At 35.5% G+C, this 19,576-nt stretch overlaps 1 protein-coding gene across 1 annotated transcript in view; it reads right to left on the bottom strand.

Annotated features, from left to right (window-relative positions):
- FAF1 (Fas associated factor 1) overlaps positions 1-19,576 on the bottom strand; it is a 278,132-nt gene that overhangs the window by 114,988 nt on the left and 143,568 nt on the right. Inside the window, exon 8 of the mRNA XM_032846635.1 lies at positions 14,659-14,813. Coding sequence (XP_032702526.1) covers positions 14,659-14,813 — 155 coding nt within the window. The remainder of the gene's footprint in view (positions 1-14,658; positions 14,814-19,576) is intronic.

Below are 19,576 nucleotides of genomic sequence, written 5' to 3'. Positions count from 1 at the left end.
AACAGGAAACATAATTTGGTACTTAAGTGGGGCCTGGATTTAGTGGTTCAGGTTAAGTGCTAGAGAGAATCAGAGAAGGGAATGGGGGCCCAGAAATCAGGGAGAACTTTTTACCTGATGGTACTTCTGGACAGCTATTAGTATTAGTATTAGTATTAGTATTATTCACCTCTGCTTTCCTAGCACCTAATGACTAATTATATTTCAGTACTTTTCTCTCCACTATAACAATGTTGATCATACAACGTTCCTTTTCCTCCTCCAACCACTTCTGAAGTCAATTTAATTAAGACAGTTGGCATGAATTATCATGGTCTCTAAGGCCTCTTTCTTCCATTGTGCTTCTATCATCATAGGTCACTTGGACCCTCAAAGTAAGCAAGTATTGGTCCACAAGCTCATGACTTTAAGATTCCCTACTGATTTTTAAGCATACTACAGTTTTTACATAAAACTTTTTTTACCCTGTTACCACCTACTGACAGAAAATGTGATTTAAAAGAGGTGTAAAATATTCAAACATTAACATATTAGGGGTGCCTGGGTGGTTCAGTCTGTTAAGTGTCAGACTCTTGGTTTTGGCTCAGGTCATGATCTCATGCTTCCTGGGATCAAGCCCCACACTGGCCTCTGTGCTCAGTGCGGAATCTAGCTTAAGATTCTCCCTCCTTCTCCCTCTGCCCCTCCCCCCATTCTCTCTCTCTCAAAATATAAAATCTTTAAAAAATCAACATATTAGAGAAAGAAGGAATTATTGCAAGCAGCATAATTCTGTAGGAAGAACAGACTTAGGCATCAAATAAAACTATTTTGTCACTTACTAGTTGTTTCTTTGGATAACTTACTTGTGAGCCTTAGCTTTCTCATATATAAAATGAAGATAATGATACCTATTTTTAGAATGGGTCTTCAGGTTACTTAATATTCTTTTTCCTTTCTTTTATGTGTTTCAAAATCAAAATAAAATTTTTTCTTTATCCACCTCCCCTGACCTTTCCCAAAATTAAGGATATGGCAAAAGGTTTCCTAATAAATTATAATAACAGTATCAGACTCACATCACTAAACAAGGAGTTATGCTTAGTACCATGCTTGGCACTGTATTATATTGCTTTATAACTTCTACAATACGCATCAGCATCCTTGTAACATAAGATCATGCCCTATCCTAGGGTAGAGATTTGAAGATAGTTCTTTTTTCATATTGTCATGTTCCCTGATCTTTTTTTCCCCACTGCAAAATTTGGAGACTTTGTGATTTTTATTATCATATAAAAATTTTCAGCATGATTTATTTCAGAGGTGGTTGGCTTCTCTTAGAACACTGACATTTATATATAATTTCTTTATGTATTTGATTGATTGACTGACTGAAAGATTTGAGACAGAATGAGAGCAAGACCAAGGGAGAGAGAGATCATGAGCAGGGGTGGGAAGGATAGAGGGAAAAGCAGACTCCCCAGTGAGCAAGAAGCCCAATGTGGGACTGAATCCCAGGGTTCTGGGATCATGACCTGAGCTGAAGGCAGGCACTTAGCCAACTGAGTCACCCAGGCCCTCTGTATTTGATTTTTTAAAACATTTTAATCTAAATTCCAGTTAGTTAACATACAGTGATATATTAGTTTCAGGTGTACAACATAGTGATTCGACACTTCCATACAATACCCAGTGCTCACCACAACAAGCGCACACCTTAATCCCCATCATCTATTTAGTCCATCCCACACCCACCTCCATCCTAATGGATCAAAAAAAAAATGTGGTAGAGTATAAGCAGAAATCTCATACATGGGAAGAAGGTCTTTAAAAGATAAATGACCAACAGTCCAATATATTAGCATCTCAGTCACTCATTAAAGCTTTCAAGCAAGAAATGATTATAGTCCAGCACTTGACAAAGGCTCCCTTGAGACAGCTGATGTTTGACAAAGAGAGATGTTTGAATGGACAGGTTGATTACATAGGCTTTTCCTTTAAGTTCTATACCAGTTATGAGTTAGATCATCAAAAAGGAATATTTAAAGACCATATCACCTAAGTTCCCTAAAAAAATTACCATTACTGAAAAAATATTTAATACAAAGCCCTCTGCTTTTACAGAGGATTGATATAAGAAACAGCTATTTAAATTTAAAATAATGGCTCAGATGTTAGGTATCTGCCTTCAGCTCAGGTCATGATCCCAGGGTCCTGGGATTGAGCCCCACATCAGGCTCTCTGCTCAGCAGGAGGCCTGCTTCTCCCTCTCCCACTCCCCTGCTTGTGTTCCCTCTCTTGTTGTCTCTCTGTCAAATAAATAAATAAAATTGAAAGTAAAATAAAATAAAATAATCTGTTGTATGCAAAACAGTAGAAAATAATTGTCTATTTTATTTCTTAAATGACTCTCAAATAGATAATCATGCAAAAAAAATTCTCTCTTGAATTCAGTGCCAGGAAATCTTCAGATGAACTGTTAAAATTCTTTTTATTAGTCAAAGAGAACTATAAGTAGTAAACTGTAAACTCCAGGACATAACTGTACCTGACACATAGTAGAAACTCAATAAATATATATATATATATATTAGATGGATAGATGAATAAATGAGGATATGCCTATCACATTTCCTTTTTCTCCTAAGCTGCCAGAATTACAGAGCTGAATTCAGTGTTTATGTACAGAACTTGAGTCACCCCAGGTGTTTATAAATATTTAATGGATAGATACATTACTGGACAAAGAAATGGACAGGTAGTAGACTAAGTGGGTCAGTAAAAAGCTACAAGGAATGATGATAAAAATGACAATCAACTGAGGAATCGGCATCCCTAAAAACAAGGAAATACCATGAGTTTCACAAAGTACAGATCAGAAAACTTGACCTCAGTTGTCTACAAAAGCCAGAAAAGTCACTTAGACAAATGGCTTATGAATACTTCCAATACAGTGCTGATGACTAGGAGGAAGCACGGGTTATTAAGGACACAACAAACCTAACTAACTATGAGGTTACCAGGTTGAGAACTCATGAGCATTCTTTAAGTTTCAACTATCTGGACTTAAGGAAGAAGTGACGAAATGTCTCAAAGTATCCTTCAGAGTAAAATTCAGAAATGTAGGCTAAGTTGGAAAAATCCTTTGTCACCAAGAAACTGAACCTGTAGAGTGCTACCAAACTGAAGGTGGTCTCAAACAGCTTATCACTTGGCTTTGTCAACATTTTCATAAATGTCTGAGATAAAGAAAAAAATACACACATATAAATAAAATGTACTGAGCACTTACTCTGTACCAGACTTTACAAAAATCAACTATCCCACTTATTTCTAATAAGAACTTTAAGGGATGTAATTTTTAATCTCCATTTTCCAATACGGAAACTGCAACCTAGAGGGTTTAAGCAACTTGCTCAAGGTAACTATGGTGGCCTACTGGCATAGCTAGAATTCCAAACCTAGTTTGACTAAATCCAAATTAATTCATACTCAACCATTATTCTGTTCTGTGTTTTTATATTATCCAACAAGTAATTATTGAGTATTGCAGTAAGAAACAAAGTGAAGAAGACTGATGTAATTCTTACCTTAGGAATCTTACATTCTAATGGAAGAATTAGAAAACAAAATTTTAATAAGCAAAAAATGGTTTATTATGAAAAGTCCTAAGAGAGCTCTATGAAAGAGAATGATGGTGAAGAAACATTCTCTAAAAAGGTTCAATGGGCCTTTTTGAAGCATAGACATTTACACTGAGACCTGAAGAAAGAAAATTAAAGAGTCATTTCTATCTAATGACTTTTGTTTTCTCAGTCAACTAGTGAGGACAGCTGGGAAAGGGAGAAGCAAGGGACATGAGATGTTTAATGAATGAGTAGTAGTATGAAATAGCCATCTTATCTGGGGAAAGAAAAACTAGAGAATCACAGTAGGCTTGTTTAGCATTATTGTATACTTGCTTGAAATTTGTGTTTACTTAGAAAAAAAAAATAGAGTGACTGTTTCCAGCAGTGTTCAAGTGCAAGGGCATAGGCACAGAGAAGGTGAATAGTTGGATTCAACAAAATGAGTGCAATGGAGGGAGAGAGAGGTAAGGGAATTTAAGATATTGCAAGGAAGTGATAATGATGGACCTTGAAATCTAAATAAGACAAAGAGGGAAATGAAGACTGGAGACAGAAAAGGGTAGATGAAGTAAAGTGGTGGGGTCAATAGATTAAGGGGCATAATGATCTAAAAAAACTTTAGCACTTGAGCAAGTAAGATAGGGATAGGAAGTGCTGGTCAGAGCCAGGTGCTTGAAATCAAAAGTATATGAGGAGATAAAGCTTCTTTTGATGACCACATCCAAGTATGGTAAATAAGGAGAAAAAAAAAATTTCTGGAGTCAGCTATATCTAGGAACAGAGAGTATTATCAAGAATAACAGTAGAAACGATAGGAGTTATAACATCATTTGTGTGTGATAACTCTTGGGAGAGTTAACAGAATCTGAACTTCAAAAGATACTGTTGGCCAACTGCATTAGTAGAAAATGGCAGAGATCTAGTTTAGTAATAACCCAGACCCAGCCCATTCTCAGCAGCCTCATATCTGAAAAACTGTTAGGGGGTTTCAGTTGACTACCTCAATTCGGTAGGAGCCAATAATAAAATTACAGAAAGAATTGAGCACAGCATGAGATAAACCTACTTTGGAGCACTATGCTTGATTTGGGGCACCTTCTGAACGGGCTGGGTCTAGATATCCTAGCATATAAAGAACAATAGAAATAAACATACTTGGTAAGAAAAGGCAAGAAAAATAGAGTAAACAAGATAGCTGTGGTTAAACTGATAAAGGACTGTAATGCAGAAAAGTTGTTTGGCTTATTAATTCCCAACTTAGGCTTATTAAGTCAAAACTAGAACCAAAAGGGAGAAAGTTGCCGAAGACCTCCAGAGGAAGAAGCACTGTAGCAATAACATTTTCTGGCTTTTCGAGTAGCTCAAAAATACACTGTCTTTCAAAGCTTTAATTTCTTTGTCCCTAGCAGTATTCAGGTAGCAGCTGCAATAACATCAGTTAAGCACATCACAAGGAAAAATGCCTGCATGGCTGCACACTAGATATTAAGAATACCTCTCTAACCTGCAACTCTAAGATTTAGTGAATCCCATGTTTATTTAGTCCTTGTGCAAAAGGTCCATGTATCATATTTTTCTTATAACCCCCTCAAGGTTTTGCACACAGTTATTCAGTACATTTTCACTGCTGAATAATCCAGCCTGACAAGGTCATTGGGCAAGAAGAATTATGAAGCAGAAAAGCATAGGTTGATTTGGGATTTAAATCTGGAACAACCATTTACATGACCTTCGGTAAATTACAGAACTTCTCTGAGCAAAAATAGTTTCCACATACGTGATCTTTAAGTGATGTAATGTATATATAGTGAGGATTAAATGGGCTCATATATAGAGAGTCTGGCACATAGTAGGTTGCAGTTATTATGTGTTTTGGTTTTCTAAAAAAGCAGTAATGATCGTTTTATTCTTAGCTACTGATGCTCTCTCAGTAGAAGCTCCTGTCAGAAATGGCATGAGCTTGGAGAATAGTTCTAAGGGTAAGGAAACTATCTTTATAGATGAAAGAGGCAGAAAATGATTGTGGCTTCCTTAGCTACACTCCACTAAAGTCCCTCTAACTAAATCATCACAAACTGGTAAGGGCAGTATGCTATAATCTACTTACATACTTTACAAACATTTATTTTAAAAATAAAATCTTGCTTACTTATCCTTTTTCTATTGAAAACAATTGTGTCCAAGTCATCAGAAAAAGAATTTTAGAGATAAAGGTCAAAGATCTTAGGTCAAATAGATCAGCTGTCAGTGCCCTCTCCCCCACTTTTCATAGATGAAAAAAAAGAAATCTGGAAATGTTATACCACTTGCCTAATATTCCTTTGTTCTTCATACTCCCAGACTGACTGAGTCCCACTTCCTAATTGTTCTACATTCTATGAATGAGGTCTATCTGTATAAACAATGAGAAAATAGCTTATCATAGTCTTTCAAGAATAGAAACTGACATATTTAAATGTATATAGGTTTTGCTTTAAGAACTAATAAACAGTTAATACTCACATAACTTTCATTAACAGCCAAATAAATTTTTGTTGCTATGGTTGCTGAGTAACTTTGGGAGCTGCTCAGAGCCACCAATACCTGATTTGATACTGGGTTGGAAATACAATTTCTCACATTGAGATACAGCAATCAAAGCTTCTTTATTATTCATATAAGCTTATTTCATTCTTTCCTTAGTTGAGATGTGTAGAAAAGAACATTAAAGAAGACTTTCTTGGAGATGATCATGCATTGAGGAAAAGATACATGGAAGGAGACTGTTTAGAAGGATTCTTTAAATTGTTGCTGTGGCTACAGACTGAGTCAGCCAATAGTAGATGAATTAATAGGAGGCTTTTTACAAAAATGTCTAAGGTTAACCCTTTATTTCTAATAACATGTTTTATATTTAAAAATAATAATTTATTATAATATGAAACTATTTTGTCAGTTTTCTCTGTTACTATAATGCAATCAAGTTCAAAGACACAAACACATGCTTGAGGAAAGGTACCAAATATATTTCCTAATGAATTACCCAAACACATAAGAAAAAGGATTCCACCTGACTCCCCAATTCCAGACTAACAGTTATTTACTCTTTCAATTTTTGGTGGTATATTTAGCAGATGAGATCATTAAGATAATTGGGCACTAAAACCTCTTTAAGTATCTATGTAAACTGAAAGGAAAATACTGTAAAAAATGTCAGAGGAACGAGTTTCCATAGCTGGTTTTATATGACTGAACTAACATGTTTCCATTATAATTTTTGAGGATATTACCATCAGTATTTATGGAAGAGGAAAACTGTGCTACTGATTTAAGTGGCATAGATGATTTGATTAGTAAAAAACTCTTCAGAAACAATCATGAATGTAAAAATTATTAATACTAACAGACAGTTAAGAAAAAAATATATCTCTTCCTATCTTTTCAATTTTAGGCAAGAACAGAGGCAGAAGCCATGATGGGGTATATATTACTTAAAAAAATGATATTTCATTTTGGAGATGTCTTATTTTTAGAATTTGTTTCATTAGATAACTCCTGTCTTTTATTCTATATAAACACTGGATTAAATATCTCTGGCAGTCATATTTATTTGAATTTGTATATTCTAAAATATTAGGATAACTAGCTATTGGGAGTGAATATTTGCACAGAACTGTACATAAATTTAGAGAGTCACAGAATAGGAAAAAAATTTGGTAACAGAGCACAAAGACTTGACATTAAGCTGAACCTTCATATATCTTGAGAAGGCAATGATTCTTTTAATTTTGTGACTCTTACAATCGAGATACTTCAAATATTCAAAACACAAAGGGTTTAGCAGAAAGACCAAAAAGAACACCAAAAGAGTAACAAGAAAGGTCTAGTGCATGAGAAAAATAAGGTTTAATAAAAACTTACAATGCTGTTCTTTTGGACTGTCTGGTCAACAGTTATCACCTTTGTATTGTTCTTTTCTAACAATAGTTTTCACAAATGCATATTTCCTAAATAGCAATAACTAGAATAAGGTCAAGGAAAAATATATAGCTTGATTCAGATTTAATGAATGCATCACCAGGCAGTTATGATTATAATACTAGGTAGTAGTGTGGGAAGTATCCAAATCAGAGTAAAAAAGGCTTCCAAACTAGTCATTTCAAATTACCCAAAAGAACATTTTAAAAAGGATAATCTTCTATTTTAAAAAGAGTAAAGTATTTAAACAGTTTAGCCATCATCTATATACAGACTGGCTTGTTCTCAATCATAAGAGGCCATCACCTTTTATCCTCCCCTCTTTCCCTTCCTTTCAGTACTATTAGAAAACTATTCACAAGTACACCCTTGGACAATGCTGAGCAGTAATTATGACTTGCTGACAAAGAGATATGAACAATTACGGAGCCCATTTTGAAACCCTACACTAATAAAGTCATTAGATGCTGCCCTTGCCATGATCCTTCTAAAAGCTTCTGAAGTTACAAGAACACACGGCATTGTTTGCAGGGACAATTGCTGCTGGCAGAACGCAAACCTTGAGTTAAACCATGCTGCAAATTGATCTTGACATTCTGTTAAGACCGCCACTAAAAATCAAAAGCAGAGGAGAAAAGGAGAAAATGAGTGGGTAGGATGTAATCATGGAACAGGAGGGGTTCCTCCTCACCTTCTCTCCTCCCTCTTCACAAAACAAACCAGGGAGAAAATGACAAACTCTCCTGGTGTTTTGGAACCTTTATTTTAAACTATTAATTAAGCCTTTGACCTGGGATGTTTAGGATGACAATACATTTCCTTTAAAAGTACTAGAAGGAAATCGTAGCACAAAGGGAATAAAGTTTGGGGAAAATTATATGGAAATCCGGCATGAAGGCTCTTAGGAAGTCTTGGTTCCCTGACCACAACATACCCATCTGTTTTATCAGCTACTTCTGCAGAATCCGTATCTGCTCCTAGGGTAGCAGCTGGAAATTAACACTCCTTGTGTCTCCCACGCAGACCCCACACCTGGGCTATATTTGCTGGATCAAATGGAGGTGTAGGGTTAGAGTAACATGGTCATCTAGGCTTCAGCCAGGCATGAAGCACTGAGTAGTTTGGAATTAAGGGTATGCCACTGTGAATATGGCTAATTACTGAGATGGAAAGTGCAGGTGAAGACAGCCTACTGATAATAAGAGCTTTAAGTCAATTAACTCTTGCCAAAGATTAAGTAATGTGGAAAACTATCACTTGAATATTAAGGCTAAGAGGTACCTGTCAGCATAGCAGCAAAAGTTTACAGTGATCTGAAATACTGCACCCAAGGGCATTAAGTTCAAAAGCTAATATTAATAGGCAATAGAATTCTGTCTGTGAACATTGGTACTAACTGTGTAGGCAAAATTTAATATAACACTCCTGTATATGCTACATGCAACCTGTATAATTGTCAGCAATTCCTAGGTAACTGTTTGCAGCTACTCAGAACACTGCTTAGAAATAGTGTGCAATGCCCGATTTAACACTCTGTAGCATGTACACTGATCTGCTAAACATTTCCACCTCAGACACTTACATACAAACAACCATAGCTGGCTGGTGACTTCAGTTGTCACTATCCTAGTCAAATTCAATGTTTAAGTTTTCTAGTATTAAATCATCTAACCTAGTACCTATACTGGATGAGTGAAGACATCTGCCTTGGGGGCCTTCCTGGTCACAACAAGAGATACACATTAGCCCACTTAATTACTAGTTAATATTGGTGCGCCACATGGTATGTAGCTTTCCTTGATGAAGCAACTATAGCCAAAAACACAGCTTTACACCAAGGGCACTCATGTGTCAATGTTCCCGTGCAACCAACAGATGTCCAAATAACTCTAATAGAGTGAAGGAAATTAACACTTACTGTTCTAGTACTTTATATGATACTATCTATATTTAATTCAAATGGTGCCCAAATGGAACTTCCTGGCTCTTTGGCATACGCTATCATGTAGCCAGACTAGCACTCTGGTCCTATGGACATGTTTACTTTAATCAGTGCCATCACCAGTGCAGAAGGCTCAGAGCACCATCCTAGAATGGCCCAATCTGAGAGGCCAATTTTGTTAGGGCTATCAGAAACTTGGTGAGTCTGAGAAAGAAACTCTGGAACCACTGGATGAACTCATCTAGGCTGGAATTTAAGTCTCTTTACAGATGGCACGTGGGTGCCTGGTGCACAGAGCACAGGCCACAATATTCTAAAGTGCTTCAGCGCCAGCAGAAAAGTACCTGGTCTGGACATTGTTAGTTCATTCTATAACGAAAAGACTTTTGCTTTATTAGTCCTATTAATGGCGATGGGGGAAGACCACACAATTAGAGTCATACAGTAGCATTTCTATGCTCTTTCCACTACCCAAGCTGGTCTCTCTCATTATTCAGTAAGATTATTAGAGATTATTTATTTTTCAATATAACACTGACTTTTTCAAAGGCACTAACACCTTGAGATTATAGACCTAGCTCTCTCGGGGAGCTGATAATCCAATAGGGAGACAGGCAATAACCATACAGTATAATGAATTCCATCAATACAGGTTAGTATATGGGTATTATGGGAGCATAAAGAATGTGCATTTTAATTCAGACTGAGAGGCAAGAGAAGAATAGACAGTGGCAAGGCTTCCCAGAGGTGACACCTGTCCTGAAATCTAAGAAATTACTCTTTTATTGCAGAAGTTTTTGTTCACTAATAGTATATTGTCCTTAAATATATTTTTATTATTAAATCCATGATAGTTTTCTACATGTTTCTACATGCAAAAGAGTATCTGATTTCTGCTCTACTGTTTGCCTGTAAGCATATGCCAATATTGAGATGAATCATTAACAAAACAACTGCTTGGGATCTGTCGATCCCTGCTGGTTGACCTTAATCCTCAATCTGGTTCAGACCATATACGATTACACTAGCTGGCCAGGGCCCTCTCCTCTACAATTATGTAAACCACTGATCCTTCATTTCTGATATTTAATTATGAGGCTTAAAATACCAACATTCTTTTATATAAATAGCAAATATCTGCAACCCAATAAACTAGGAATACTGCTAATATCAAAATCTCTAAATAAAAAGAACAAAACCTCTAATTTCATTTTTCTGTGGGTCATTTAAGTCCTTCCTTAGCCCACTCAGATAGAGTAACTCCCTACGAATTTCACCTGTATTCCCAAAACACCTTGTGCATACTTCATATTATGTATTAGCTCTATGTCTTCCTAATAGACTATGAGTATTTTGAGCATTAAGCACTGTATCTTTTTCATCTTCTCACCCTCAGTGCAAAGCACCAATCCTGGTTCCCATGAAATATTCAGTAAATATTTACTCAATGAATAAACATGAAGGAAATATATGTTTCTTAAGATACTCTTTTAGTCACTTTCAGAAGTGATTTGCAGGATCTCCTTGTTTACTATTATCTGTTTTCAGCTCTTTCATTTACAAATATATCCTACTGTTTCTTTCAGGATCATTGTTCCGATGGATATTTAAGAAATTATATCCTCTAGCACTTCTTAAGACTAACAAGGGCTTACTGCCTACTGTTTTAAGAAATAATGGACCTGAATTCCAAGTACACGTGGCAGCCAACAAGACTGTACAGAGTTTTCCAGGAAAGAAACCTGTATCTAGATATATAATATTGAAATTATAAACACATTCTTTGGTGGAATTGGATGCATTCATTTATTTGCAATGCTTACTGAGTTTCTTTCTCCTAGAATTTTGTAAATTTAAAGTGCCTTGTTGAATGAGACAAATAATATGAATAAGCTTTCCAGAAGATCACAATTTAGTGAGGGAGAAGATAGGCACATAATCATTACTGCTACGGTATGATGTCCCAATTCATATTTGGGATGTTCCAAGAGCAATCCAGAAATTATTTTAATCCATTTTATACAGATATAGGTTGGTAAACTTAAGTATTTAACTTAGAAAGCTATTAGAATCATTTTGGAGGAGGGAAATCCAAATCATCAGCATCAGAGAGGTGTATAACAGTGACATTCTATAGACATCTGTTTCTTTTTTATTCTAGTTTGTTAGGGAAATTAGGAAATTTAACTTATAACCACAACTGACATTCATATTCTGTAACTTTACCAAAGCATTCACTTAGTTCAAAATCCTTAACTTATCTTCTACACATGGGAGACCCACAGTAAACAGAAGACTAATGTTTCTGTTGGTTTGGCAGAGTATTTCTTAAGGAAAAGTAAATTTGCTTGGCAAGACCCTCCCCATCTTGGGCACAAATGTCCCCAGCTATTATGTCAGGGGGTAGTCCCGGAAAACCACTAAGGAGTCATCCAGACTAACCAGTTTACAAGCTCACGATTTTAAAAAATGTGTTGATCAGTTTGAACTGGGAGAGCCAGATATGGGATGAGACAAGCCATCCACAAGGAATTTACTTCTAAACTTTTACATTCATCGTAAGAAAATCACAGTTTAAAAGGAAACTCATAGCAACAATCTCGTTTGTGATGCCTAGAAATCTCCTCTATATTTTCACATAGTAATCTATCATATTTTAACTCTGGTAATATGCAAATGATGGCACAGCAAATTTTGAAATGTAGCTCACTGACCAATAAATATTAGTGCAACAATCTTCTAATGAATTGAAGGTGTAAGTTTGACATTTTGTTACTCACTGTTAATAGCATAAGATGGATAAAGCAATAAATTTTTATGACAAACACCTTTCGATAAAATGTGGTGCTAAAAAAATCTAAGTAAGATCACAAAGATAGAAATGCAATTAGATAACTACATTTAGATGAATCTATGATGGGTGGTTAGAAAAGTGGTGCTAAGTTGATCCTTTTTTGGGCCAATAAATCAAACTAATTAATTAAAATTTTCTTACAATTTAATATAGCAAAAAGAAATCCACTTTTATTTTCTTAGGAATATGCCATTCCAATGAATTTTTACCTTGTGTGTGTAGGATGTGTACTTTTCCACTTGCCTTAACAATACTAATGAGGAGCTGTACATGAAAAGCATCTACATAATTCTTTTGCTTTATGGAGAGAAATGTAATACCTTAACTTAAAATAGATTTTAATTTGTAATATGTAGAATTTGATTTTGAGTAAGGATTGCCAAGTATCTTAAATTCCAGTAATTGTAACATTTTCTTTCTCCCAAAGGGCCCTGTTTCTTGTTCCTATAAGTATTTGTTAAAGCAAATTCCTACATGTTTCTATTTTTAGTCTTTAATACCACTTTCTCTCATTTTCATGAATGTAATGATAATAATAATGGGATACCATATTTTTTAAAACGTAGATTGAAATAGCCTATCATACCTTATAGTCGGTCCTGCAATTCATTGAGAAATAGCTTTAAAGCCTTAAACAAGGCCTTTATTTTGTGTTTTAAAAAAAGTGTCATAAGGAGTTAATAGGACACAGCTGTACTGGCTCTTTCTAATAAGCAGCTTCTGTCGCTTTGGTCACCACAGGTGTCTCTGTAACCTGCAAACTCTTATTACTAGTGTATCAAAGTTGTGCTACTTAACAGACTTCTTTAGTAAAACATAACAAAGCAATTACATGGCTGTTGATTGCCAGTCATAAAAAAAAAAAACCCTCAAACACTGTTTTTCAAAAGAAACTACACTGCAATTTTTTGTCATTGTAAAATAAAAGGAACTAAGGAATTAAATGGAGGATAGAACAAAATAACAGCAGGTAGCCTGCTGAACTTAGCCACTACAGATGGTTTAGAAATAGTGTTTCCTTCTCCATCAAGTTGTGGATAAAAGGAAAGGAGGAGATTCCTTACTGCCAGTGAATGGTGAAAGATTTAGTCAAGTCTCCAGTCTATGTATTTTGCCTCATGAAAGACCTTCGATGCTGCATTTTTATCTGTTTTTGGCACTGCTTTTCATCACCTTTAACTGAGTGTGAATAATAACCTGATTTAATTTAAACAAATACAGGTGCTAAAGGTTCTTTATTTATGTATAACAGGGAACATTTCCAATGCAGAACGAAGTCATCCTGTGAAATTTCCTAACCATTTGCTTAAAGAAATGAAGTATTAGATGAAGAAATTGCTTCAACATTCTTTTGCTTCACATTTAAGGGAAGAATCATCTTTCTTTTCAGGTTTAGATTACATAAAACAAAGTCTAAATGATGAGTAAAAATTCAGTGAGCTATAAAATAATAAAAAAACAAATCAGATGATTTCTAATTGTTCCATGATCATTTAAATTAGGTAACTACAATAGGCTTGCCTTGAAATGATTTAATTTAATCTCCCTGTTCATAAACCAGCAGCCTGTGATTATTATTGTGTTAACACACCCAAAGTAACATCACTGGGTGTTATGGCCACATGTGTAATTAAACATGATGAAATGTACTTCAGATGGGAAACTCAAATAGGCAAAATATGAAGAATTATTCATCATTTATAGATACTATGATTAACAAATTAAGTAAATTTATCCTGACAGCAAGGAAAAGGACTTTTTTTTCCTATTGAGAATATGGATGTGTGCAAAAGAATGTGTGCAATAAAGCGATTACATCAATTAGTATATGCTAGAGTTAAGCTATTACCAACTCCATGGACTCGTCCAGAATGCCCTGCCTTCTTCACTGAAATTATTAAAAAATAAACTTACTACTAAGATTATATGCTAGACTTGCCTTGCCTTTTCTGAACATTATTAAAAACATATTTTCTCTAAATACTCAACAACAGATGAGAACATTAGAATATACAGTACATAGAAATGTACTGTACCAAAAAGATGAAAACAGTATATTTTGTTTTTCTTTTTTGGGTTATTCTTGGATTAGAAATCTTTTACAAATTGAGGTATATTTTCCCATTGCAAATAACTGCATGTTAGTTACAAGAAATAGCTTATATATAATTAAATGTAATGGTTGAGAATTTAATGCTGAGGATGAAAATGTTTATGATGATAAGAAAGCAAATACAACTAATACTTTTTTATAAAAAAGAGAAGCCCAACTTAAAACTTGTGAACAACAGTATTACCTTGCTCTGTTGGCGTCCTTTGTCAGATCCCAAGCCCAGGTTATAAAATTTTGACTCAGATAAGAGACAATAGATTCAGCACAAAGCATTTGTGAGCAGAACACGTTGGTTAATACACTTTCATCATGGTGGAGGTAGATAGCAAGAAGCTTTCTCTGAAAAAGGAAAAAAGACTGATGAATTAAAATATCCATTAATGTAAGATTTCTTGAATTTTGGAAAAGTATAATTGGTTGATGTAAACAGGAAAGACAAAAATTAAATGCTACTCCCTTTAAAAGAGCACCTGATACTTGGAGTTCCTATAGCATTTACTGATATGAATAAATTTTGCTTCCTTATACCCTAAAGAGGCTACGATGATTATATTCTGTTTTATAGACCACTGTCACAGATTCCTGTTCACATATGCAAGCCTATCTCAAGCAGACTATGCAACAGAATTGCATTTTCTTTAAATAAAATGGATTTACAATTCTTCATATTAAAACATACTTTACAAAGGGAAAATTAATTTTGAACTATTCAACTTTGTACACAGAAAAAATACTGATTAAGACTGATTGCTAAAATCTCTTAGTATTTTTTGTTTTTAATCTGAGCACTGGAAAGTCTCTTCTACTTGGAAGGAAAAGGTCTGAAATAAAGTTGTGTTTTACTTCCACAGGTAATTTCAAAGCCATTAATGTGTTCTCGTGTTAAAGTCCTTATGTAAGAGTATGTAACACCTCACTGCAAATGGAAGGATGGTAGAAAATAGTTCACTTCACATGAATTCTTTCTAGTCTATATTTCAGAAAGTGTCCTTGTGATTTCTCACATGGAGAATTATTCCTTCCCCTTTGCTTGATAAAACTTGCTTCTAAGAAATGGCATTTGCTCTCTTGAAAGTGTCCTCCATCATAGTTGGGAGTCAATAAAATAATCGGGACTAAAAACTGAAATTGAGCAACACAATTTGCAACATGTCAGCTTTAACAACAACAATGACAATGATGATTAAAGAGCCTACATTGTTATTGACAAACTTCTTGGTGCCACCTTGTAGAAGAGAGGAGTTTAAGAACAGTAAGTTGACAGGAAACAGAGAGATAGAATTTTATGATAAAGACAATATACAAACCAATCTGTGAAATTCTGGCAAGGTAAACTTTTAAGGAAGCTTAGGGTCTTTCCCTTCATATTAAATAAGGATATGATGATAATAAAGAAAAACTCACTGTCTGGGATTCCAAAAATAGTAGGACATTTATAGAAAAGTACAAAGCTCATGTGATGAAAGGATATTGAAGTCTGATGATTGGAATTATCCTGATAAATAATCTAAATTACAATAATAATAAAAAACTAATCATTCAAATATTTTCTTCAAAGGTAAATTCTGTACTAGATGAGGGTAGCCAGAGAGGTACATAGGTAGATTAAGATCCCAAAAGCATCTACTACGAATAGGAGGCACTGTTACACACCCATTATCTACTTTAATCCCCAGAAAAAGTCTGTAAAATAGTATTCTTAACTTTATTAGCATACAAAGAAACTGAGGTTTAGAAAGAAGACTTGTCCTAAGTTCTACCATAACAAGTAAGTAAGTAGTACATCTGGGATTGGAACCTGGATTCCTGATGCCAAGCCTAGTACTCTTTCTTTGATACAGCAGTAGTAGGAAAATCAGCCATACTGTAGTCAAGTCTTGGAGCGCTTATAGAATATGAAGATGCCAGACTGGCCACTGCTCATACATTAGTATGCTTCTGGGGCCTCAGAGACAACAAGTAATGGGAGTAAGTAGAGGATTCCTGAGTTTAAGTAGCTCAGTTACTCCAACAGTAGCTGTTTTCATGTGTCAATTCATTTAATCACTCATTCAACAAGCATTTGTTGAAATACTATGTCAGGCCGAGGAGGAAGCAATGGTGATAAAATGGTGAGCAAGAAAGACTCAGGGTTTCTTCACCCATGTTGATGTCTACAGGTAACAGTAGCTGGCTTCTATGAAGTTTATAATCAGATACATAGTTTTAGAGACAATTATCTGGTACATTCCTATTCACCCTTTAAGTCTCAAAGCAAATGCCGCTATGAAACCATCCCTGATTCCCTCTGGCAGAATTAAGAGCTTCCTTTTCTGGGATTCTATCTCTTCCCAATTAGTATCTTCACTGTTTATCAGTTTCCCCTCTGGACAAAGTCTCTCAAAGGTGAGGACTAGGTCTCTTTCAGTCTTCTTTGTATCCCTAAAGATAGCAAAGGTCTCAGCATGTTTGATGAAAGAAACCTGAATGCTGTTTATCAACCCCCTGGCAAAAAAGATACCAAATGGCAACAGCATGCCAAACCACTTTCAGTAAAAGAATCTAGAAATCTGCTGCTTTAGGAAAAGGAACGTGAACCTGGCAGCACTAACAAATTCAGAGCTCCTCTTCTTAGGAGCTCTCTAGCTGAATAGACAGAGGGATGTCAACCTCTAATTCTGCTTGATCGTATCTCAGCAACTACATTTAATGAGACACTGGGAACAAGAGAGCTGTCCACTTTTAAATCAGCATATTTCTAACCAAACAATGGCAATGGCTAAATCTTTAAAACGCCCATTTCTCTCAAGAACGGCTGCAATGGAACATTTAGACTTTGGGAAAGAGATTAGCGATTTACATTGCTATCTCACTGATTTAATTTAAATGCTCTTCCAAACCAAACACACATGTGCCGAAAGAGGCTACTAAGAAACCCAACATGCAGAGTTCCCTATAAGTGCAGCCGACAGTGTTGACTGAAACTAAACTTGGAAATCCAGGGCACTAATGCACAATATCAAGCAATAAAACAGCATCTCTTTGGCAATATTTAATTTAAAAAAGAAGAAAGAGGTAGGCGAAGATCAGGCACTGTCTGTTTTGGAGGATCAACCATTCTGCATTTCAAAGCATTGGTCCCTGCAATATCCAGGTTACTGTGCTAGAATCTCGACTATTATATCGCAGTTGTGAGAGGGAGGGCAAAGATGTGTTTACTCAGTGATTAGGCCCTTAGAATAAGCCTCTAGCTCCTAGAGAGACAGCTCACTACTTATTCATTTGGGCCAATTCACAAAGCCTAGGAAGATTAAACATCCATGCTGAGAAGACAAGCGAATGCAGACGGTGAAAAAGAAATAAAAATTCTTTAAAAACTCTGAGATGACTTCATTATTTTTCCACAAGGAAACTTTAGGAAAGTGTTTAGTTAGAGAAAAACCCACATTGACCTCTCTCTAAACCCTTAATCTTTCCTTTGTGGTGGCATTGCTTTGTGGTAAGCGACTGGCTCGCCTCGCCCCTCTTTTCACTGGAAGCTGAGAGAAAAAAGGCTCTGGAGAAACAGTTTTCGTTCCAGGGACATAAACCCCTGACACTGTTAAACATGAGATGCCAGGAAAACACACTTAAAAAAAAGTTCTCACTTCAAGCTCTAAACTGTGAGAAAGGAGATGATAAAGAGAGTAATCAGAAGAGAATCTTCAGGCTGGGGGACTCCCATAGTAGCTTTGAAAAGGGAAACTGAATAATCTTAAAATGATCTTTTCTCTCTAACATAAGCCTTCAACAAAAATTTTTCTTCTGCTATTTTGACAGTAATAACAAGCAAAAGAGAAAACTCCAATAATAAGCAAATGCTAATAAATTTGGGCTACATACATCTCTGATTAGATTATAGGCACAGCTAAATGAGCCCTAGACTCAGATTTCTGATTATTTTATTGAGCTCAATTAAACACAGGCCCGAACAGTGAAAACTGGCTTCAGCATATCAGAAAACTGCCTTTGTGAATTTTCCTAGCACATAGGGAAAAAATGAGAAAATGTTTTATTTTCCATTTCTGTAACCATTTTTCCCTTTGGCCCATTAATAATTTAGTTCAGTAACATTTATGGAGTGCCGATGAGTTAGGCATTGAGAACGTAAAGATGAATAAAACAAAGTATCCTTGTCCTCAAAGAGTTGTGGTGGGGGGGTTGCTGGTGTATGGGGAAGCAAAAATTTAACTGCAGTACTATCCAATAAGTGGTAAGAATGGTACACTTAAGGAAAACATGTCTATTTGTCTAATTTGACAGAGAGGGTATAAGTCTGGTAAACAAAGGCAAGCTACACTCTTCTCAGACTCCCTCTTTGTGATCTAGGTTTTGGTAACATAGTATAAAGGTTAAAAAAGCTCTGTGCTAAATCCAGTTTTGCATTTACAAGCTGTGTGACCATGGGACAAGATGGGTGTTTGTTCCAAGAACTGCAGATAAAGCAGGTAAAGTACTTCTTTTACAGCACCTGGCCCATAGCAAGTGCTGAATGAAATGTGGTTGTTAGGATGAAGAGTCCAGAACTATCCATGCAAAATAAAGGACTTGAAAGCAATTTCAAGAGAAATGATAGCTCTGGAAATTTATTAAAGATTATGAAGCTCCTTCATTTCTCTTACTAGCAATAAGGTTTGGGATGCTAAATTGTGTCTCTGCCTTCAGGGCCTCACTAATCTTCACATTCAAATCCAAGAGCTAAGGTACTAAGTTGATGCTTAGGAAATGCCAAGCTGACAACAACCAATGTGATTTGGCCTTGAGCTGCAGTAGCTATTGTATTTAGACACTTAGCATTACAGAACCATAGAACGTTAGAGCTGGAAGAAATGAGCTGGCTATGTCTCAAAATAAGCCAGGCACAGAGCAGACACTAAGAAAATATTTGCTGATGGACTGAAAGGAAGTTTTCTAGTTTCTTTTTGAGTACCAGAACATCCATAGTCCATGTTTTCAAAAATTTTAAGATTGATAGGATAAATAATTTCTATATATGGTAGTTCATAAATTTTTCAGTGTAAGAATTAAATACATTAAAAATAAAATAATTTCCTTTATGTAAATTGGAACCTGACTTTATTTCT

Source organism: Lontra canadensis, unplaced genomic scaffold (genome assembly GCF_010015895.1).
Source record: "Lontra canadensis isolate GAN:19392208 unplaced genomic scaffold, GSC_riverotter_1.0 scaffold179, whole genome shotgun sequence".
Classification (NCBI taxonomy): Eukaryota; Metazoa; Chordata; class Mammalia; order Carnivora; family Mustelidae; genus Lontra; species Lontra canadensis.
The sequence above is the reverse complement of the archived record's forward strand: the minus strand, read 5'-3'. Positions and strand labels throughout refer to the sequence as shown.